A 25,045-nucleotide genomic window follows, 5' to 3' on the forward strand; every position below is an offset into this window, starting at 1 on the left:
CAAACTTTTGATGTCTTTGAAAAATCGTTACGTACGAATGTTTCTGAAGGCTAAAAATTTTTAGCGATGAGATAGGTATCAACCCGCCGATGAGCTAGTCGCTCTATATATAATATATAAGCACTGAAGCCTATATATCTTTCTAGATTTTAGAAATGATTATTTTAATATTGTTAGTTGTTGATGCATTGTCACAAACATCCAATAACGTACATTGAGTTAAAAGCTAATTATTAAAGAACAACATACTGTGTTAATTTTTTGCTCAGGATAATCATTCAAATAAAAAAACAAGAATAAGCATAACATTTCTAGTTACTTAGATCTTTTTATTTTATCTGTTATTGGTTGACAAAGCATAGACATTGTATTGTTTTTAGAAGTTTGCTAATCTCTCGAATAACTACATTTTTGCATTTAATTTTATATTCATAATATTTTTATTGAGAAAAAAAATGATGCTAAAGAACCAAATTTTGCTCGATATCGAAGATGTCAAGGAGAGATACCAGATATACGTGTCTACGTTTCCAGATCTAAAGTTGAACAGTTTCTACTTTATTGAAGAGAACCTACCTGTTACAGAAAATTTAAATAATATTGCTAAATCAGCTTTACAAGAAGAAAATACAGTGGCCTCTATGTTTGTATACTATCCTATATTTTTGGATATAGCCTCAAGATGGCTATCAGAAGCTTTTAAAGATGATAAGACATTAATTTTAGGAGCATATGCAAATATTGTTACTTCATTGACACTAATTACTCCTTTACTAGATGAATTTCTATCAAAAAATAACGAGCATTTCGTTATAATATTACAAAATCCTTCTTCTCAAGATCCTCAAATTATCCAAGACATTTTATTGGCATATTATAGAATATTATATTATGATAGAGACACTTTTATTAAATACATTAATTCTGAAATTATTTATGCCTTACTAAACAGTCATAGTTGTGAATCGAATGGTATCCTCAAAATTTTATCGGTGCAGATACTGTCAATTTTGTTAGAAATGAGTGAGTATTCTCATGTTGAATTACTAAACCAACATTTGCAAGAAAGTGACTCTACCATTGGAGTTTTTAATTCGAAAGATAATGTTAATTACAATTATTTCTCATTTAATGAATCCAATAGACTATCAGAAATTTCTTCATTACCTAAGGTTCATGAAAAATATGAAATTACAAAAGGAAAAAAGTATATCACTATTGAACCAGAATTCTTAGATTCTAATGTTGTATCTGTATTTGGTAAACTAATAATTAAAAATGGGAAGAAAGAAACCAAAAATATTAAAGAAGAAGAATCTAATGCAGCTAACTTATTTGTTCCAATTGAGAGATCTATTAAAGCGTTACGTCAGATTGCAACACTTGTACAGGATTCAGAACCAGTGATGCTTTTAGGTGCATCAGGTTCTGGCAAAACATTTATAGTGAATGAATTAGCGAAATTCACCGGTCGCAGTGATTCCATCATAAAGATACATTTGGGCGAACAGACTGATGCCAAATTACTAATAGGTACATATACATCTGGCGAAAAACCGGGGACGTTTGAATGGAGATCTGGTATTTTAACAAATGCCGTCAAAGAAGGTAGTTGGGTATTAATCGAAGATATAGACAAAGCACCAACAGAAGTTTTATCTATATTATTGACTTTATTAGAAAAACGTGAATTAATCATCCCATCAAGAGGTGAAGTTATTAAAGCTGGAACCGGCTTTCAACTTATATCTACGGTTTGCATTACAGAGGAAAATAACACCGCATATAACCTGAAAGAAAATATCCCAAATATTATCGGTATTAGTAAGTGGAAAACGATTAATTTTGAAGCGCCTAACAATGACGAATTAAACACCATCTTGGTTGCTAAATTCTCTGTCCTAAGGAATTTAATTCCAAAAATCATTTTGTCCTACAATTCAGTTAAATCCATTTATACTGATCCAAGGTTTATTTCACTTAATAAAGGTGCCCATGCTAGAATAGTTTCAGTAAGAGATATTGTAAAACTTTGCCATAGACTTGATGCATATTTCAAACAGAACAATATTATCGATCCAAACCAACTTATTGAATCATCTATTTACGATAACATCTTTTCAGAAGCAATTGATTGTTTTGTCGGAGCAATTAGTGAACCCAAAGCCCTTGAGCCGTTTATTAATGTAATTGGTGAAACATTAGATATCCCACCTTCTAGAATTTCATTGTACCTAACTAACCACGTCCCGATATTTGAGAATCTTGATGATAAAATTCATATTGGTCGATCCATTTTACCGAAGACTAGCATATCATTGCAAAAAAAATCTGGCAATGCTACTTCTTTTGCTACAACGAACCATTCTCTGAGATTGATGGAACAAATTGGTGTTGCTATTCAAATGACCGAGCCAGTTTTATTAGTAGGTGAAACCGGTACTGGTAAAACAACCATTGTTCAACAAATGGCTAAATTATTAAGAAAACCAATAACCATTATTAATGTTTCTCAACAAACAGAGAGTGGTGATTTATTAGGTGGTTATAAACCTGTCAATTCCAAATCCATTGCCATCCCAATTCAGGAAACGTTTGAAACCTTATTCAGCGCCACTTTTTCCATGAAGAAGAATGAACGTTTTTATAACCTTGTACACAAGTGTTTTAACAAAGGTCACTGGAAAAATTTAGCTCGATTATGGAAAGAAGCACACAAATTATCATTATCAGTTTTGAAGGTCGATAATGATTCAGAAAATGAAAAGGAAAAAAATGTAAAGAAAAGAAAGCTAAATCAACATGACTTATCAATACTTTCTGAAAAATGGCAGCAATTTCAAGATATGGTTGAGAAATTCGAAGCCCAATCAAGCTCGTTAGAAAGTTCCTTTGTGTTTAACTTTGTAGAAGGTTCATTAGTTAAAGCTGTCAGAAACGGTGAATGGCTATTGTTAGATGAATTGAATCTCGCTTTAGCTGATACTCTTGAGAACATTACTGAGCTGTTAAATGATAGTTCTTCAAGAAGTTTGCTTCTATCAGAAAAAGGTGATACGGAACCAATTAAGGTGCATCCAGATTTCAGAATATTTGGTTGTATGAACCCGGCTACAGATGTTGGTAAGCGTGATTTACCTTCTGGTATTAGATCAAAATTTACTGAAATTTATGTCCATTCCCCAGATAAAGATATAACTGATTTGCTTTCTATTATCGATAGATACATCGGCAAATACAGTGCAAGTGATGAATGGGTAGGCAATGATATTGCAGAATTATACCTGAAGGCTAAACATTTGTCTGAAGAAAACAAAATCGTTGATGGTGCAAACCAGAGACCTCATTTCAGTATTCGTACCTTAACACGTACTCTATTGTACGTAAGTGATATTGTTCAGGTTTATGGATTGCGCCGTTCATTATATGATGGGTTTTGCATGAGTTTCTTAACTTTATTAGATTTAAAGTCTGAAAATTTATTGAAACCAATTATTGAGCAGTATACATTAGGTAGATTGAAAAATGTGAAATCAGTCCTATCACACATCCCATCTGCTCCGGGTCCCGGTTATGTAACTTTCAAGCATTTCTTATTGAAGACAGGTGCATATGAAATTAGAGAACAACCACATTATATTATTACTCCATTCGTTGAGAAAAACATGTTGAATTTAGTTAGAGCATCATCTAGTAAACGTTTCCCTATATTAATCCAAGGTCCTACCTCTGCAGGTAAGACAAGTATGATAAAGTACTTAGCTGATATTACCGGACATAAATTTGTCCGTATTAATAATCACGAACATACAGATCTACAAGAATACTTAGGTACATACACGACAGATGATTCCGGTAAGTTAAGCTTTAAAGAAGGTGTTTTAGTAGAAGCTTTGAGAAACGGTCACTGGATTGTTCTTGATGAACTTAACTTAGCTCCAACAGATGTTCTAGAAGCTCTTAATAGACTATTAGATGATAACAGAGAATTATTTATTCCGGAAACTCAGGAGGTGATTCATCCACATCCAGATTTTATGCTATTTGCAACACAAAATCCACCGGGGCTATATGGTGGTCGTAAGATTTTATCAAGGGCTTTTAGAAATAGATTTTTAGAGTTACATTTTGATGATATACCCGAAGATGAGTTAGAGATTATTATTAGGGAACGTTGTCAGATAGCTCCCACATATGCAAAAAAAATAGTAGAAGTATACAGACAGCTATCTATCGAGAGATCTGCTTCCAGAGTTTTTGAACAGAAAAATGGTTTTGCAACTTTACGTGATTTGTTCCGTTGGGCTTTAAGAGATGCCGTAGGATACGAACAACTTGCTGCTAATGGGTACATGCTTCTTGCAGAAAGATGTAGAACAACTCAGGACAAACAAATTGTTAAAAAAGTTCTAGAAAAAGTTTTAAAAGTTAAATTAAATATGGACCAATACTATCAGGATTTAGAAGATGAAAAATTGATACAAGCACCAACATCAGTAGTGTGGACTAATGCATTGCGTAGATTGGCTGTTCTGGTAAATTCGTGTATGAAAAACAACGAGCCTATATTGCTTGTTGGTGAAACGGGCTGTGGTAAAACTACTATATTTCAAATACTTTCAAAATATCTTGAGAAAGAGTTAATTATACTGAATGCACATCAGAATACTGAAACAGGTGATATTCTTGGGTCACAAAGACCTTTCCGTAATAGGTCTGAAATACAAGCTAAGTTAGTGAATTTATTAAATCCTTACTTTACAAATCACAATAACTCTGATTTCGAAAGAATGTTACTTACTTTTGATAAAATGGATAAGTCATCTATACCTGAAGATGTTTTAAAAGAAGTTGAACTTTTGAAAGTATCAGCAAATAAATTATTCGAGTGGTGCGATGGTCCTCTGGTACATGCATTGAAGGATGGTGATTTTTTTCTTTTAGATGAGATATCTTTGGCTGATGATTCTGTTCTAGAAAGGTTGAATAGTGTTTTAGAACCAGAAAGAAGTATTTTGTTGACAGAAAAGGGTTCCTCTGATAGTTTTATAACCGCTAATAATGGATTTCAATTTTTTGCTACTATGAATCCAGGTGGTGACTATGGTAAAAAAGAATTATCTCCTGCTCTAAGGAATAGATTTACTGAAATTTGGGTTCCCTCGATGGGCGATTTTTCTGATGTTGAATTAATTGTGGAAAGCAAGTTAGATAATAAACTAAAAGAGCTTACAAAACCAATTGTCAAATTTTCAGAATGGTTTGGTATAAGATTTGGAGGGGGAAACGTTTCAAGCGGGATTATTTCCTTACGTGATATATTGGCTTGGGTAGAATTTATTAACAGTACCTTTATTCATATCAAGGACATGCTGGCCTCTTTGGTCCATGGTGCTTCTATGGTTTTTGTAGATTCAATTGGTACAAATAACACCGCATATTTAGCTGAGAACGAGGAAAAGTTAAAAATTATAAAGAAAGAATGTATTGAAAAATTATCCAAGCTTGTTAATAAAGACTTAAAGTCATATCTGGACACAACCCCTGTATTAAAAATCTCTGAAGACAATGTGCAAATTGATTTATTCAATATCAAATGTAATTCAAGTTTTTCAAATTCTAATTCGTTCAACACAACTGCTCCGACGACGGCTGCTAATCTAATGAGAGTTGTTAGAGCCATGCAAGTAAATAAGCCAATATTACTTGAAGGTAGCCCTGGTGTTGGTAAAACTAGTCTAGTGACTGCATTATCTGAACTAACAGGAAATAAATTAACAAGAATTAATCTTTCAGAGCAGACCGACTTAATTGATTTATTTGGTTCTGATGTACCAGGAGAAAATGCAGGCGAATTTGTTTGGAGGGATGCTCCATTCTTAAGAGCAATGCAAAAAGGTGAATGGGTTTTGTTAGATGAAATGAATCTTGCTTCACAATCTGTACTAGAAGGTCTAAATGCTTGTTTAGATCATCGTGGTGAGGCATATATTCCAGAATTAGACAAATCGTTTGTACGCCATCCTGGGTTTTTAGTATTTGCTGCTCAAAATCCACAGTATCAGGGTAGTGGCAGAAAAGGTTTACCAAAATCTTTCATCAACAGATTTAGTGTAGTGTATGTTGATATGCTTACCGCAGATGACTTGTTGATAATTGCTCAACACTTATTCCCTAATATTGAACAGGAAACGTGTGCAAAAATGATCAAATTAATGTCTCGTCTAGAACTTGAGGTTTGCAAGCAAAAATTATGGGGTTTGAGCGGTACTCCTTGGGAATTTAACCTAAGAGATACTTTAAGATGGTTAAAATTAATGAATAAGAATTCCATCACCGAAAATACTGATGCAGCTTATTTTGTTAATATGATTATTACACAAAGATTTAGAACACATGAAGATCGTGAACAATCACGTATGATTTGCAATGAAATATTTGGTGAGTTTACGAAAAAAGATTCATTATTGAAACTATACCCAAATTATATTCAAATAAACAATACTATAACTGAAAGGAACCCTGTATATCGTTCCCATGTCAATAAGAGATTATTTTCAATGCAATGCAACACAGATATTTATGAATCTGTAGTTCAATGTGTGAATAATAATTGGCCATTGATTTTAGTTGGTCCAAGTAATTCGGGAAAAACTGAAATTATAAGGTACCTGGCATCAATAATGGGCGCAAAGGTAGATATGTTTTCTTTGAATAGCGATATTGATAGTATGGATATCCTTGGTGGCTACGAGCAAGTTGATATGGTTAAAAAAATGACATCTGTGATCAATGATTTAGTGAGCATGCTTAAGGAGATCGTTGTTGTAAACATGACTTCTTTAGAAAAAGACGTAATGGCTATTTCCATTTGTTTCAGAATTTTAAATTATTCAAAGGAAAAAATTTCTAAAGATATGTTTACTAATATTGCAACGTTACTGGAAAAACTATTAAATTACAATATAATCGACGAGGGATTATTAATTATCAAAGAAAAAATCAATAATTTACTAATAACTTTAAATGACCAAGAATCGGTAAAATTTGAATGGTTTGATGGTCTACTAGTTAGTGCAGTCGAAAAAGGTCAATGGCTAATTCTTGATAACGCCAACTTATGTTCCTCTTCAGTTTTAGATAGATTGAATTCATTATTAGAGATAAATGGTTCATTAATAATCAATGAATGTAGCGATGAAGATGGACAACCGCGGTTTATCAAACCGCATCCAAATTTCAGATTATTCTTAACGGTGGATCCTAAATTTGGCGAACTTTCAAGAGCTATGAGAAACAGAGGTCTAGAAATTTACCTTGATGATTTGAACAATAGAATGACAACTTTCGATAAAAAGTCTCTCGGCAAATCTGTCAGACAATTGCCTTTAAAGGCTTTTACGCCCTGTTATCTGTCTAACGAAATAATGTATGCTCAAATATATGATACTGTATCTAGTTTTCAAGATATTAACATTGAGACATTAGTTACACTAACCTCACTATCGCTTGTCTATGACATAGATAAATTTTCTAAGAATATTACAAACAGTGATTTCAGATTTAAGGATGAAGTAAAACTATATTGTGATTATATTAGATTCATAAGAGAAGAACAAGTACCTGAGTTGATGAACTCTTTAGTACATAACGTAAAAGAAGAAACATCTAACATTTTAGGAAAAAAAATATTTTCACTAGGCAACAAAGACCTTTTCCCTATTATCAACACATACTTGGAGCAGTTTTTGAATAATAATGAGACAAATGTTTATTCAAAAGAATTAATATACATGTTTACATGCTATAAGATGCTTTATGATAATTTTCTCCGTCTTAAATATGCTAATGAAAAATCACAAAATGGCAAAATAAATGAATTGAATTACCTAGAATTATCTGCTGCACATTTTAATAATCGTAATATTAAGAGACCACCAAGTATTCCAATCTATGAATTTTTGTTATCAATGAATAACTTAATATTATCAACTATTAAGAATGAAAAACAGATTACGAATAGTAACATGTGTTATCAATTGTGGAATTTGTTAATAATTTTAGATAGCATTTATGCTTCAACGGAAATTAAAGATGAGGCACGTTTAAGAGTTTACAAAGATCAGATTTCATCATGGATTGACAAATCAAATAAAAAGGGGATAAATACAGAAAGCTTCAGATCTCTCTTAGATTCATTCAAGAACTCAATGTCATTGAAACAAGGGCAGTCGATTAACCTATTATGGGATGCGTATAGAAAAGTTTACCCAAATAGTAAAGTGAACTGGAAAATATGGAATCAATTAATTAATTTGTCAAAAAAATTCGATAAAGTTGTTGATTTACAGTTCTCTGAGTCATATTCTTTCATTGTCGAATTAAGAAAAATTTTCACGTTAGCTGCGAAAGACATTCTTGATGACAACACAAGTGATACATCTGTTATGTTATCAGAGTTAGAAGAAGGTATCGAGTCTTTATCAGATATATCCAGCTCATTTTTAAGAGAAAGATCTCATTATTTCAGAGAAAATTTTGACTCTTTATCTTATTTCATTTTCAATGAAGAGGTGAATATAGAATCTATTCAAAATATTGCTCCATTGACCTCATTAACAACTGAACAACTGATTAAACTCGAATTAAAGTTATACACCTACCAACCTATCTTTGAAATTTTATGGAGAAAAAAAAATGACACATATAATTCAGCAACAAGGTATCTTTTTACAACTGATTTCATTAGGTCTTCAGTTAACAAGAGTTTGTTATTGGAATCATTTTCAGGTAACCAATTACCTCAAACATTATCTGATGCCAAATTATTGTTACAATCCTCAATCTCTTCTTCTGAACTGCTTTTAGAAAATAAGTCGGAAAGATTCGGTTTTTACTTGAGTGATTGGATACTATCAGTAATAAATTTACATCTTAAGAGTAAATTACTAAGTATAAAAGAACCTTTCATTGATGATCTGATCATATCTGAAGCTGAGAGGCATTTCCAAGAATGTTATAAAAACTATTTGAAGCCCGCCATAAATATTTTGAAGACGCAATATCTTTTAGAAGAATTAGGCGAAGCATGGATAATGTTTGGTATTGGTTTATTAGTAATTTATGCACCTGACTTTTCTTATGATCCAGCTGTCCATGATTATGTTTCATATGATATATTTGAACGATTAAAGACGACAACATTAAATATTTCTAAGAGTTTGGAGATTGTAAGACATGTAACGATAGGTGACAGTCGTATATATGCAGAAAATTTAATAGAAGAAGTGCCAATAGAAGAAAAACCCAATCTACCTCGTGTTTACCGTCCAAGAAGCTCTATTGACGATTTATTAGATGAGTGGTCGTTTTTCATTGAATCAACTGTTTCACCTGAGCAAGTTCTAAAACTTCGTGGTGCTCTGGGGACTTGGAGCAACACTACTTCTAACAGGGTAGACATGTTTAACCAGAATACCTCACACTTTTTACACCGTCTAAGTTCCAGATATCAAATATATGGGGATATCAATGATATTTTTTCTGGTTATATTTTCTCCATCAAATTTGGAATAGATTTGTTGGCCCAATCGAAGAAACTAAACAATAAAAACTTGAAAATCTCACCATTATGGTCAGTAAAACCCGATGTATTGATTGACAACTCTAGTTTGAGTACCATTTACCAGATGTTTATGAATAAAGCTAAAAATGTTACTGAAAACAATTTAGATGTAGAAAAGATTTTAACTTTTTTCATGAGTTTATTTAACTTACATGAAAAGAACATTTCGCTTCTTCCTACATTTAACGATGTGTTATATCTATTGTATACAAGGTGGACATTAAGGAGAATCAAATCTGAACAAGAACAGCAAGAAAAGTCCTCCATGTTTAAGTACCAAGATAAATCATTTGATGTTGAAGCTGAATTTAAACAAATGTTTCCAACCTATGATGGCGACATGGACTTAGATACTGTTACGCTCTTATTGCCGAATGATGATTTATCAGATATTCAGTATTCATTAGCTAAATCTTATATGATGTTGTTCACTGATGGAAATTCAGATATTTCCAAAATAGTTAGAAGTGGTGCTTCAATAAATGAAGCTTATAACACAATTCTATCTATAGATTCCACATCTGGAATAAATAGTGGATCTTTAGCATCTATGATTTTATTATTAGGGCAAGAGATTAATAAGTTTAAGATTGAAAATAATGAGAAATCTCTTGATTTCTACAGAAATTCATCTGTATCGGAATCACAGAAAGCTATTTCCGTCATTAATGGTCTTTGGACTTCAGTCAATGAACTTCTAAAACAATGGCCTGATCATGCAACTTTGAATGAGTTAGACAGAATTTGTAAGGAATTTTTAGAATTTCCTTCAAATACTCCTCTTGCTAGGCAGATTCAAAAGATTGAGCAAATTTATACATTCGTTGTCGAATGGGAAAAATATGCTGCCTCAAAAGTCTCTTTATCTAACCACTCAACAAATATTACAAACTTAATTGTTTCGTGGAGGAGATTAGAACTAAGCACTTGGAATGGTCTCTTTGAGACTGAAAATGAAAAACTTGAAAAGAATATTGGAAAGTGGTGGTTTTATTTATTTGAAATTATCATTGTGTCAGGTTATAATCAAAATGAAAATGGCGATGATTCATATGTATCATTATTGACATCATTGAATACTTTTTTCACTAAAACTACATATGGTGAATTTTCTATTAGGATACAGTTGACAAAAGCATTTTTGAATCATTTAAAGATGCTAAGCCCACTAAACCCACAACTAATTCAAGCTTTAAGTAATTCAATCAGGTATTATGAGCAATTTGAAAGTTTAATCTCTGAGCATATTCTGAAAGCTAGAAAAATTTTGGATAAAGAAATGAAAGAAATTATATTATTGGCTAGTTGGAAAGATGTTAATATTGATGCTCTAAAGCAAAGTTCCAGGCGTTCACATAATAGCTTATATAAGATTGTGCACAAATACAGGAATGTAATTTCTGGTGATGTTCAGACTTTAATTGAAGCAGGTATCCCTTTCACACAAAAGGTAAAAGCTTTTAATAAAGAGTTTAAAGTTCCGAAATTTGCTGATATTGATATAGAAGCTTGCAACAGCATTGTTGTTAATTTACCATCATGGAATGAAAGAAGTGGAATCCTAAAAGATATGGATTTGGTTAATAAAAATATGGCAAGTTATGTAGGAAAAATCTCAAAGTTGTCATTCCCTAACTTTAAGGATTTAGTGAAATCATATTTCCATGAAGCAGAACTTCTAAAATCAGAAACTCCTTCTACCTTAACAAAAGAAAATAAAAAGTTGATTGCAACCTTAAGAAACCAAAAAGCCAAATTATTTAGTGATGTATTGAAGGAATTAAGAAGAATTGGTTTAAAAACTAACTTCAGAAAGGATATCCACAGCGTCCAATCATCAGCAACTGCTATACTATCGAATTCCGTTTCCTTTGAAGGAACAGATCTCGAAAATTGTGACAAATATTACTTTAGAATTATAGACTTATTACCGAGGTTAAGATCAGCAGTGTCTTCTCCAAGTGAAGACATACCTATTGCTAATATTGAAAGAGGTATGGCTATTAGTGAAAATCTTGTCTTTTCATTATTAACAATAAGGTCTAGAGGTGCCCAGTTATCTACTGAGTACCGTAACTTTAAGACTCTCTATTCTGATATAGAGACAATTCATTTTTCGTCAGGCTCATTAAAGCATAATATTATATCACATAATTTATCGACTTACAAAAACATTTGTAAGTGGCTACCTGTTTTAATAGACTACTCTATTGCAACTCTAAAATCTACTCCATCTGTTTTTTCAGTTGAACATGAAATAGAATATTTGAAGGATGTTAAATCAGAAATTCTTTCAAACTTTTATGATAAGATTAATGCAAACAGAGTCTGTGATGATCATGTTGCATCTCTTTTGGAAGAGTTTAAGGTATATTTGTTGAATGTAAACAAAAAATTAAATGCCATGAAAGTAAAAGATCATGGTTTTATTTATGACATTATCACCAATTGGTTAGTGTCTTCCTTGATTAGCGACACCATCGTTGAATCATCGCAGCTATCAATTAATTTAATCGATAATGATTTTAGAAAATTACATACCTCAATTATGGTGTCTATTCAGAAGATTATGTCTTTAGAATTAATGCCTATCACCGAAGATGATGATAAATGGTTACAGATATCATTACAGAGGTTAATGAAATTAATGCAGACATTAAACTTTTCTAAGGTTACAGCCAATATGAACATCATTGTTGAAAGGTTAAAATCTGCCTCATTATCTAATACTGAGTCTATTTTGTTGAAATCATTAATCGGTTTTACAATGCCATTAATCAGACAATACTACAAAACTTATACTTCTTTATTGAAGCTGTTTGCTACTTTTTATGACGAATTAGCATACTGTTCATTTACTTTAGCGACTATGTTATACAATCTTGCTAAAAATGGATTTTGCTCACCAGATTTACCATCTGAAGAGAAAGACGATAATAATTTACAAGAAGGTACAGGCCTTGGTGATGGTTCAGGTGCACAGAACAATTCTAAAGATATTGATCAAGATGAAGACTTAACAGAAGATGCTCAAACTGCAAATGGCGATAAGGATAATAAAGATGATGATGATAAGAATGACGACGATGATGCTGTTGATATGGAAGGAGATATGGCTGGTGATCTTGAAGATTTATCTGATCAACAAAATAGTGATATGGATGATGAAGAAGATGATGAAGAGCTAGAATTGGATGAAGAAATTGATGACTTGAATGATGATGATCCAAATGCTATTGACGAAAAGATGTGGGATGAAGAGGCATCTGAAAATTCTAAAGAGAAAAACTCTGAACAAAATGCAGGACCTGAAGGTGATGATGATGATGTTGAAGCAAATGAGAAACCTGAAGATAATAACAAAAACAACGAATCTTCTTCAAAAGATGAAGATAATATAAAAGAAGAAGCCAGCGATTCCGAAACTAATGAAGATGTTGATGACCCAACTAATGACAATGATGGTGATGATGATTCTGCCGAAGAAGATGTCGGTGAACAAGAAGACGAGGTTCGTGATGATGAAAAGAAAGGTTTAGAAACCAATGCTCCAGAAGTAGAAACAATGGATTTACCTGAGGATATTAACTTAGATTCAGATCTTGATGAAGAAAACGAAAGTGCTACTGAGGAATCTGGAAATGAATTAGGAGATACTTCTAATGAAGAAGAAGACATTGGCGATGATGATAATAATGAGAATGTTGAAACTGAAATTAAGGAAGAAGGTGCTGACAGTGATATTGATGAAGAAAATGTTAATAGCGATATTGAAGAAGAAAATAATGTTGCTGAAAATGACGATAACAATGTTTCAGATATGGATGTTGATGATGCTGAGGAAGAAACTAACCAAAATTCAGAGAGCGAAGATGACCTAATAGATAAAGATACTAAAGGTGATGAAGAAAATAAAGAAATGGCTGGTGAAAATACTTCAGAGGGCCTTGATGGGCTTGAGGAAGAAATTAAAGCGGAAGATGTTGATACTGAAGCTGCTGTACAACAACAATCAGGCTCTAAAGGAGAAGGATCGGATTCTAAAAATGAAGAAGAACAAGAAAATATCGGTTCATTCGGTGAATCAAAAGAACAGCAGCAGGAGTCTGAGAAAAATGAAGATACCAATGAAGCCTCCAGAGAAGAAGCAAAAGAAACTTTAAAACAACTAGGTGACTCCTTAAAGGAATTCCACAGACGTCGTCAAGAGATTAAGGAAAATACCAACAACGGAGAAGACATTAATGATAATAATAGTAAAAATGAAAATATCAATGAGCTGGAACATGTTGATGGAGCCAATACTAATGATGACACTCAAGCTATGGGTGCCGCAAATCAAGAGGATGTTCAACCTTTCAATGATGACTTAGCAATTGACCAAGGTGATGAAGACAATGTTAAGGAAGATGTTGATATGAAACAAGAAGAAGAATTATTAGAAGATCATGATACTGAAATGAGACATAACGATGACTCAGTTGACACCAATGAACAAAATAATGAAAATTTGGAAAGCAAGGGAGGTTTCATAGGAGAGAAAAAGGATTTTGGGATGAACGATCCATTTGTTTCTAACCATTTAATCGATGAAGAAAAAGATGATTTAGACATCCTACTCGATGCTGTTGACAAAGAAGTGAAATCCCTTGAGTTAGTCGAAACTCCTTTAAGATCGATCGAGGAGTCCAGGGATTTATGGAGAAAGAGTGAGATTAACACCGCTGAATTAGTTGCCAGATTAGGAGAACAACTACGTCTAATTTTAGAACCAACATTAGCCACCAAGCTAAGAGGTGACTATAAAACTGGTAAAAGACTCAATATGAAAAGAATTATTCCTTATATTGCTTCACAATTTAGGAAAGATAAAATTTGGTTGAGAAGAACAAAACCAAGTAAACGTAAATATCAAATTATGATTGCACTTGATGACTCGAAATCTATGAGTGAATCCAAATGTGTTAATCTTGCCTTTGATAGTTTATGTTTAGTGTCAAAGACTTTAACTCAATTAGAATCTGGCGGATTGTCAATTGTCAAATTTGGTGAAACTACAAGAGAAGTTCATTCATTTGGCCAACAGTTCAGCAACGAATCAGGAATTAAAACGTTCCAATGGTTTGGATTTCAAGAGGGTAAAACTGATATAAAGAAGTTAGTTTCTGAATCAATTAAAATCTTTGAAAAGAACGCATCATTTGATGGTGGCGATGAATGGAAATTACAGATTGTTATCTCCGATGGTATTTGTGAAGATCATGAGACTGTTCAAAGATTAGTCCGTCGTGCTAGAGAAAGAAAAATCATGTTAGTATTTGTTATTATTGATGGTATTTCCTCTAATGAATCTATCATGGATATGGGACAAGTTAATTATGTTCCTGATAAATTCGGAAATACGAAGTTGGAAATAACTAAGTATTTAGACACGTTCCCATTTGAATTTTATGTTGTTGTTCACGATGTGACTGAACTGCCAGAAATGTTATCTACAATTTTAAGGCAATATTTCTCGGATTTAGCATCCTCATAAATTAACTATTGATTAGAGACTATATGTTTTATTTAAATCTATGTAAAATATTATACAATAAAGAAATTTAATTGAGTTTTTTTTTTAATTTTATGGACGTAGTAGATAGTTATATTTTATGTCTGTTAACACAGATCCGTAAACTATATACATATACGCATATCTTTATTTACAATTTACCGTAGTATTCATCTAAAACCCAACCACAATCCCTCATGCCTTCCATTTTAAATTGTGAATTTTGGTTTGGGTTATCGTAAATATTATTAACTGCATCATCTTTGGAAGCAGGTTTAGATATACAGATATAATTTCCATCTGGAAGTCCACATTTTAATTGCGAAGCTGGAAATGGACATGGACAATCGGACGGATAAGAGACACATTCTAATGTATCAGGACACAAATAGCCTTGACAGTTATTAGCTAAATATCTGTCCTCATAGGACCCTTGAGCTGCAGTGTTTTCACGATTTCTCTGACCATGACCGGCGTTATGGCCACCACCAAAATTGAAGAAGGCATTAGTGAATGGTATAAATATCAAAGAATAAGCCACCAGACTGTATATGAATGTCGTTAGTCTCATTTTACGTTATTATTATTATTATTATTACTATTATTGTTCCTACGGATATATCAAAATCTAATTCGACCTCTTTTTATATGCCTTTTGCTAAACGGTTTCTCTGAAATTAACTTTTCAACTTCTAAGAATATAAGTCCTGTTGACTGAATTACTTGCCTAACCCACCTTACAACTTCTAAACAGGAAACAACTGTTCAATCTTTGTACTAAAATGTGCATTAACTTTAGCTTAAACTCATCGGTGGTGGGTTCTACTTTTGAACAGATTTCGAAGTTCGTATTTTTCAAAAAGTGGGAAAAAGTGTCACGTGAGCAACGTCGCAAATTGCATGGACGTGATGAAGCATGTAATGTGCTTTACTTCATGCGAACGACTCGGTTCTTGGCCACTGTTTTACCGAGTAATGGACGGTTATACAGTTGACATTAAGTGTAATTATCAGATTTATAGGCTGAGAGGAGATGGGCTGGTAGCACAGGAATTCAGGTATACAATGGCACTTGTTCTATGAAGCGTGAGAGGAGACTGTCCCCTCTTCGATCATGATTTAAGTCTGTCACAAAGTGAAACCTATTCACAATTCTGCGTTGTTATAATATCAACTTGAATGAGATTGTGCTCGTAATCGATACGTTCAGGTATCTCAACAAGAGACCAGGTTCGTCTGTTTCTTTGTGTTCTTTGTGCAATGTTCTGGGTTGTTTTGTCGCAGACTTCGAACAGGTTGTTCCCCACATAAAACGCGAAACGCGTTAACTTTTCTCACAATAACTGTAACAATTTCTTACCAAAAAACTTGCCATTGCTTCCATTACTTATAAATTTTAAGATGTTTTAAATATAGCAGACAGCAACAGGTGAACTATAAGTACCTTACACCAGAGGCCTGGTCACCAAGATCTATTTAAAAGCGTCAGCACAGGGAGAATTAACCGAATTATGTACTACAATACGGATCAGTTGAAAGATGCCTATAATAAGATATTGAGGAACTCATCGAGCCATTCGTCCTGTCAATTGGTTATATTCGTTTCATGTTTGAACATAGATTCATTATGTGCTGCTAAAATACTGTCTTTGTTGTTTAAGAAACAATTGGTGCAATTGCAACTTGTGCCGGTGTTTGGTTACAGTGAATTAAAATCGCATTACAATAAATTAGATCTCAATATCAACAGTGTTATATTCATAGGTTGTGGTGGCGGTATTGATCTGGAAGAGTTTTTGGAAATAGATACAGAGGCGTTCGTGATGGACTCGAGTGAGTCCCCGGATATGCTCGCAAGATACAGCAGAAATCTATACGTATTGGATACAAAAAGACCATGGAATTTAGAAAATATATTTGGTTCTAAAATGATAAACTGTTTTGATGATGGGACTATTGACGAGCAGTTGGGCGAACAGAAAGATGCATACTATAAACTTCTAGAGTTGGATAATAATATATTACAAGAGGAAGTGGATAACAATGGGGAACTGAGCGAAGATGAAGTAGCGACAGATAATGATGGAGATGGGAATGCAAATGATAATAGTAATAATAATGATGATGAAAAGGAGACGGACGACGGGGAGCAAAATGACGATGAAGATGATGATATCGGGTTGAGTTTCAATGCATCCAAAGATATAAGCTCCTTAAGTAAAAAACAAAAAAGAAAATTAACAAATGATCTTTCTTTGGTCCTAGAAGAGTATTATTCTCAAGGCACTACTACAGTGAATTCCTTATCCATGCAAATATATTCGTTGCTGTCAGCTTTAGGTGAAACAAACTTGCAATATCTATGGTTAACTATATTGGGGGCTACATCCCTTAATGTATCGTATCCTCAAGTATACAACAGGCTATTTCCTATTTTGAAAGATGAAGTAAATAGGTTATCACTAAACACACAAGAACACTCCAGTTTAAAGAAGACAGCTGATAAATTAACGATTGATATCCAACCAGATTATTACCTATTTTTGTTAAGATACTCATCATTATATGACAGTTTTTTCTATTCCAACTATGTTAATGCAAAATTATCCTTATGGAACGAAAATGGTAAAAAGCGTTTACATAAAATGTTTGCAAGAATGGGTATCCCATTAAAGACTGCCCAAGAGTCCTGGACCTACATGGACAACTCTATTAAAAGACAACTGCGAGATATTTTTGACAAAAACCTGGTTCGATATGGATTACAAGATATCGTTAAAGATGGTTTTGTCAGAACATATGGTTACCGTGGTTCCATAAGTGCTAGTGAATATGTAGAGGCTATCACTTCATTATTAGAAGTTGGTAGGTCCATTCAACCAAGTAAGCCTAAAACGTCAGATGTAACGCCATACATGGGTGGTGAATATGATGATAATACTAACACTGATGATGAAGGTAATTCACCAGGGCATAATAGTAACGTAAGTTCAACTTCAACAAACGAAAAAGTTTGGGTTTCTAATTTCTGGTTAAGTTGGGATACCCTAGACGATCGTAACACACAACTATTTAAACGTGGTATCAAACATTCAAAAATATTACAAAAATCAGTTTTCAATACCGGTATAACAATTCTCGAGAAAAAACTTTTAAAGAATTTAAGAATTTATAGATTATGTGTTCTTCAGGATGGCCCCGATCTAGAACTATATAGCAACCCACTGACCCTGCTGAGATTAGGAAATTGGTTAATCGAATGCTGTGCTGAATTAGAGGATAAACAATTATTACCAATGGTTCTAGCAAGTTTAAACGAGAGTACGGATACATATCTCGTTGCTGGTTTGGCTCCTAGATATCCAAGAGGTTTAGATAATCTACAATCGAAAAAACCTTTACTAAACAACTTTACAATGGCATTCAGTCAAATAACAAGAGATACAGGTGCAATGATCAAAATCGATAATTTTGAAAGTTCGATTATAGAAATCCACAGAGAGGATTTATCACCTTTCCTTGAGAAGCTAACATTAAGTGGACTTGTTTAATTTTCTAACTTCTCAAAATTAGTTACAGCATTATATAATATATCACATAGACAATAATTACAATAGTCACATCCGTTATTCATTCATTCAGTAGCTTTATCACCTTCAAGATAATATACAAAAATATCAAACAACATGATATCTTATATAAATAGTGTCTTTACGTTATCTCTTTACCCGGTGACTTAGGCGATGCCGATGCCATCCAGACATAAAATTCAATTAACACCCTCATAAAACTGATGAGTACAATACGATTTAAGGTATTTACGTTAAACACAGATATTGTGGTTTGCTCGATTTGATAAAATCAATGAAGTTAGTTGTTTCATATTTGCCATTTATTTAAAAGATATTTTGAATAGTGGTTAAAGTGTTAGTAACTTCACAAAATTTGCTTGCCATTTATGTATAACACAAATTCGGAAGGTGATAGTTCTAAACACAACACTGGTAGACACACGTTCCAATTACCTTCTTTACCTCCATGGAAGACACCGCAGTATAGAAAGCTAAAAGAAAGTGGTAGCAGCACCCTATCTACTCCATTGAACAGGGTCGATAAAAAAATTACTCGGAAAGGTTATAACTTAGAATCAGATATGAATAATGAACTAGGTATTGAAATAGATGGCTCCAATCAGGAACACCAGAGCCAGAAAAATAGAAGATATATCAACAGTTCAGGCTTTGGAATATCAAATAACAGTGAAGCAAATTCAACTGAATATGACTTTCAAACGTTTTCTTTAAAGTTTCAATTACAAGAAACAAAAAAAAACAATATACTGCGATCAGAAAGAGCTGCGCACTGCTTGGTCTTTCACAAGTCTGCACATAATTATAACAAAAACGAATATCGACCTGATTTATATTTTGATTGTGGAGAAAATCTAGATAAATCATCAAACCTATTGCACATGAAATCATCTCAAGAAACATATGACGAAAGCAACGCTCTTTTACTTGAATCCTTACCAGGATATACTAATTCCGAGATAAAGAAAGGTTCGATTAAGAAGCTGTCACTGGAGAGACCCAATGTACGAAGGATCGAAGAAATTTTAAATCATGAAACCAATGCGCTAAACAAATTTTGGGATAATTCTCAATTAACAGAGTCATTTGAAAGGAATCAATTGCACGAGCATTATTTAATTTTAAAACAAGAACAAGAAGAGCTCAAAAAAATCAAGGAAGATATAACTAAAAAAATGAACCCGACTCAGGAGTCTTGGTTACGAAAAATTGTCTCTCAAAAATAAATATTCAATGATAATTACATTTCACATAAAAATTGTTTAATTCAAAAAATAGTGTAACCTTTTAAAAATCTATAATAATCGGTTGATTTATTAACCTGTTTTAAATTGGAATTCTAGTATTGACAATTTGGTCCTTTAATTTTTCATCCCATTCCAATTTTAAGTCTTCAATATATTTACGCACATCTTCTGCACCAGTAGTATCAATTTCTTGAGTTTTAATAAACCCATTTCCATCCCAAGATGTTGCCGAGCCATATTTCAACATTTGATCCTTGATAGTGTCATCTGAAAGGGTTGCGACATAAACTGGTGAATTGGCAGCTCTGTAACCATCAATATTATGCCAGACAGATCCCAAATATCTTGCTAAGTAAAACATTAATAGCATACCATAGTAGGTGAAAACATTTAGAAATTGATTGAATGAATTACTTTGGAAAATACCAGGTTGGACAAGATATTGTGTAATACTACGAGAAGCTAAATCCTTGTATGTAGCAGAATGTAATAAATCAACTAACCGCTTTGAACCTTCGTAAGTTATATCAGATTTAATCATTTGCATATCTTCAAAAGATAAATATTCTGGTTTTGATAATAAACTTGAAATCCAAACAATTTTAGCTTTACCTGCCGATAACTGAGGCAGAATTTTTTGTATTAAATAATATGGACCAAATACATTAGCTTGGAAAACCATACCCATTCCATCCTTTGATTTTACACCAACCTTTTGTATTCTATAGTTAGGACTTGTGACGGCCTCTAAAGGCGCAGTAAGAGATTGTTTTGTAGCTGCCACCCAGTCAATACCTTCATTTAATGCCAAAGCAGAGTTAGCAAAAAAATAATGAATAGCTTTATATTTTTTCAAATCATTGTAAGCATTTAAAACGCTAATCATATTGGTGAAATCAACTAATAAATAATCATAATCAACATCAGCAGGACGATTAAGTTTCTCAACAAATTTTTTAATTTCATCAATTGTTTCTCTAACACGAGGCAATGTCCTTGATGTAACGACAATAGTTAGGTTAATATTAGGATCTTCTTTCTCAATCAAACGATATACAATATTCAAACCCAAATTACTGTTGGTACCAGTAACCACTGCAATTTTTCTTTCACCAGACATCTCCGATATTAACTTCAGTGACTTGGTCAACGTTATACAGAAAAGCAAGCTATTAAATTAGAAACAATGAATAGTTACTTTCATGAATTTAAATGTAAGACACATAATCAATTTATATATAAATTGATTGTTTTATTATATGGTAAACTGATTCTTTAACTTTAAAGTCAATTGAATCTAAGTAAATTTCAAGTTTTCGGAGGAAATGAATACCGACCGATCTCAAGATCTTGAGAATGAAGCCTTAAACGACGAGAATTAGTTAACCATCATAATGGCATTAAGTATCGGCAGATATAGATATATTTGTTATTAGCTATTATAAATTAATAATATTCTTAATCAACTATCAATATTGATTAAATTTCCTGTATTTATTTACGTATCACCAATGTCATGTGAATCCCCAAAGTTTGTTAAACGATATCACTTTTTCTTGTAAATATCTTTTATTCAAATGCAGTATATATGAGATGTATATATGTATAATACAATTTATTTAAGTAGCATCAAAAACTTCGGGACATCTACATCCACAACCGGACGGACATTCATCTTCCATGAGCCACCATTCTTGAGCACAGGTAGTGTGCATTAAATGCTGACAGGATCCACATATGAAAATATTTCTTGTCACTTTTAAATCACAGAAATTACAATTGTGTAAGCAATTTTTCTTCGTTTCAGTATCATTTATCCAACACGTATCAAAACCATCATATTGCAATTCTTTAGTACTAGGAATTGCTTTATTATCAATATTCACTTTAAGTATTCTTGCATGTTCTATTGTCAAACCCCAATGGAAAAGTAATTTGGAATATTGGAAAATATAAGATTTCATTTTAATAACATCTGCATCATCAAACAACGGGGCCTGCCTATTGTCTATCGCATCTAAGATGTCATCATTTAGTAATTCTACTTTAATTTCTGGAATCTTCTGAGATGTGGTTAGCGTGGGAGTTATGGATTGCGCTAAAGTAGCTGCGCTGGAGTCATTTCCCCACATTCCTTTCCTCTTAAGTTTTTCAGAGTGGGTTCTAAAATTAAAATAATCATCACTTTGAATCGACATGTTATCAATGTTATCGTACCTTTTAGTTCGGAAATGAAATTCTGAAGGATTGTCTCCGCGTGCATCTGAATATTGAGAGTATCTATCTAACTTTGATAAGTTCTCATAAGAATTGTTGTTGAATGAAATAATACTTTCCACATTTGCTGGTAACGGCTCTCCGCTAGATTTATCACTTTTGAGAACTTTAGATGAGTTGTTTTGGGATGCTACGATGCAAGAAATTAAAGCTAACATCTGTAAGTTTTTTTCTTTTTCAAAATAAGTCAATAACTCTTTTATAAACCATTTCAAACCTAATGGATTACTATCCCAGGACACACTATATGGATCATTCAGTTTTTGTGATATTATATAATCCGATAAAATTTGCCAACAATGACTAATAGCATCGTATCCATACTTGCCTGCAACCGAAGCATTGTGCATTGTCATTTCTTCACCAGTTCCGTCTATAAATCTATATTCTAATGCCAATTGACGCTTGTCTGGAATTAAATGACTGTAATCTTGAAAAATGATAGTATTTTGAGTTTTTGATGTAGCCCCTGGATCTGCTTCTGAAGCCGAAGGAGACCCAAATACTTTATAGAAACCACTCTCAAAATTAGGAATGTGGGTTCTTAATATTGAATCATTTCTTAAAATGTTATCCCAATCATGAGAAATACTATTAATACTATCAGCAGAATCTGACTCATCATCAGTTACGATTTTATCATTAGTAGTGCTCGTATTTGTGACTATAGTATCAACATACCTCTTTGGAGCTTCCGGTCTTTGCGCATCATTTTCTAGATTTAAGTCATCATTTACTATATTATTATCTTCAGCTAATGCCAATGTCTTATATTTATTTGTGACCAGCTTGTTATTTCCTGAATATACATGATCAGAGAAAAAACATATCAATTGTCCATCCGGCGACCATGTCATGCCACATTGATTAGGAATGGGCGTGCTATCAAGTGTATTTAGGTTTTGAAAAGAATTCAATTTGTCAATCCTATTTGTAAGATTCTCTTTATCCCCTAACTCTTGATCTGATTCTTCAGATTCGTCAAAATAATCCGAAAAACCACTATCTGAGGTTAAAGAAGAAATATCGTCCTGACCTATATGGTCAGAAATAGCATAGTTAAGAAGTGGTGCTTCAAGTTCTTCAATGCTATCCAAATTAATTGTTTCTCCTAAAACAAATCTGATACACGGTTCTAGACAATAAAAATTCAAGTTAGTGTACTTTTTGCATATTTCTTTTAGCATAGAGTTTAATTCATACATTTTAGTTTTTGTCAGTTTACTATTTTCTTCGATAGTAAATTTTGGATACTTTGAAGGTGATGGATATTCAGGTGGAATGGTTATTATTAGTCTTATAAAAATATACTCATTGGGATCCTCTTCTACCCAAGGACCCCTTAATGTAATGACCAAATCACCGGTAGAGACGGAGATCTTTTCAAAACCAAGTTTTGGAAACTTATGACCAATGGCACTCACCTCCTCACCAAAATTTTGAAACTTGCGATCTTTATAAAGAGAATCTGATATTCCTAAATCATTCATACGTACACCTGCAATCCAATTAATATGTTTTTGATCATTGTTTTCCTTTATTCTTGAGGTGAAATGCTCTTTTAATAATCTCTTGTTTTTTATATAAACCTCCTGTATACTATCAGGTTCTTTATTATATGAAACATACTCATAATTAGGGAGCTTTTCTTCCAATCTTTTTCCTCTCACAAAGTTAACCTTATCATATATGTAATTTGACATTGGCCACAATCGGAGATCGTTATCTTTTGACCAGGTAACCATTTGGAATTCTCTATCATCAGTGACTGAGTCCGAGTGATATCTTGATCTCCAAATAAAATCAAGAACAGTATCATTGTGACCCTTAAGAATAGATACAGGTTCAATTTGATCCGAATTGTCGCTATCATCTGTTTCTGAAGATAGCTTCATCAAATAAACTGAATTGTCACCACCAACCATTGGCATGATACAATAACCATCACCAAATGGTAAGTACCTACCTCTCCATATAGGAAAATTTGCAGCGACACTTTTAATGCAAGGATCATTTTGTTTCGAATAATCCCAAAACTTGACATAACCGTCATTTGAGCAAGTCATCAACTCTGTCTTTTTATTTCGATTAAAATCAACACTATTCACTCCTCCCGTATGGCCTTTTAAAGTCTTTAGAGGAACTGATCCATTTCTCAAATCCCATATACACACGTTATTTCCATGGGAAGATGCTAATATATTTGAGTCTTTGAAATTCCACTTAACTTGAGATGCAGCTGATATCCAATCACTGGTAGTATAAAATGGTCTACTAGGACTACGTAGATCCCAAGCATGAACATATGTATCAAGAGAACAGGTAGCTAATATATCAGGATGCTCTCTATTGAAATTGATATCTGTTATGGCTCTAAAATGTCCGTGTAATGAATATTCGATTGCGTTAGAAGAATTTCTTTCTAGATTCCAAATTATTGCTTTTTGATTTGACGTGGATACTACCCAATTTGGTTTAGCTGGATGCGGAGACCATTGAACATCAGCCACTTGCCACGGTGTTCTATGCTGTAAGTAACGAGGCTGGGAGAAAGGGTCATCAAGATCCACGATATATAAACCCTGTCTTCCTGCCAAAACAATATCTCTGCCTGATGGGTTTATAGAAATTGCATTGAATCCCCCATCTACTCGGAGTGATAAATACTGTCCAAACGTAGGAGATGAGTAGGAATTATCATCAACATAACCAGTCATCCTCAATTGGAAATTTCTGTTAACGTATATTAGCT

General features: G+C 33.0%; 6 protein-coding genes across 6 annotated transcripts; 3 read left to right on the forward strand and 3 right to left on the reverse strand.

The window, feature by feature from the left end:
- Positions 1-455: 455 nt before the first annotated feature.
- Positions 456-15,161, forward strand: REA1 (AAA family ATPase midasin; the record flags this gene model as incomplete). The annotated part of the gene is made up of 1 exon (XM_003684642.1): positions 456-15,161. The coding sequence occupies one exon, from the start codon at positions 456-458 to the stop codon at positions 15,159-15,161; it is 14,706 nt and encodes a 4,901-aa protein (XP_003684690.1).
- A 169-nt stretch (positions 15,162-15,330) lies between these two features.
- Positions 15,331-15,750, reverse strand: LCL2 (Lcl2p; the record flags this gene model as incomplete). The annotated part of the gene is made up of 1 exon (XM_003684643.1): positions 15,331-15,750. One exon carries the CDS (start codon positions 15,748-15,750, stop codon positions 15,331-15,333), a length of 420 nt encoding a protein of 139 aa, XP_003684691.1.
- Positions 15,751-16,690: 940 nt separating this feature from the next.
- CDC45 (DNA replication initiation factor CDC45) lies at positions 16,691-18,730 on the forward strand (the record flags this gene model as incomplete). The annotated part of the gene is made up of 1 exon (XM_003684644.1): positions 16,691-18,730. The coding sequence occupies one exon, from the start codon at positions 16,691-16,693 to the stop codon at positions 18,728-18,730; it is 2,040 nt and encodes a 679-aa protein (XP_003684692.1).
- Positions 18,731-19,137: 407 nt separating this feature from the next.
- APC9 (anaphase promoting complex subunit 9) lies at positions 19,138-19,995 on the forward strand (the record flags this gene model as incomplete). The annotated part of the gene is made up of 1 exon (XM_003684645.1): positions 19,138-19,995. One exon carries the CDS (start codon positions 19,138-19,140, stop codon positions 19,993-19,995), a length of 858 nt encoding a protein of 285 aa, XP_003684693.1.
- Positions 19,996-20,095: 100 nt separating this feature from the next.
- Positions 20,096-21,136, reverse strand: ERG27 (3-keto-steroid reductase; the record flags this gene model as incomplete). Its single annotated transcript, XM_003684646.1, has 1 exon — positions 20,096-21,136. The coding sequence occupies one exon, from the start codon at positions 21,134-21,136 to the stop codon at positions 20,096-20,098; it is 1,041 nt and encodes a 346-aa protein (XP_003684694.1).
- Positions 21,137-21,635: 499 nt separating this feature from the next.
- Positions 21,636-25,010, reverse strand: MTC5 (Mtc5p; the record flags this gene model as incomplete). Its single annotated transcript, XM_003684647.1, has 1 exon — positions 21,636-25,010. One exon carries the CDS (start codon positions 25,008-25,010, stop codon positions 21,636-21,638), a length of 3,375 nt encoding a protein of 1,124 aa, XP_003684695.1.
- Between the last annotated feature and the right edge of the window lie 35 nt (positions 25,011-25,045).

Source organism: Tetrapisispora phaffii, chromosome 3 (assembly GCF_000236905.1).
Source record: "Tetrapisispora phaffii CBS 4417 chromosome 3, complete genome".
Taxonomy (NCBI): domain Eukaryota; kingdom Fungi; phylum Ascomycota; class Saccharomycetes; order Saccharomycetales; family Saccharomycetaceae; genus Tetrapisispora; species Tetrapisispora phaffii.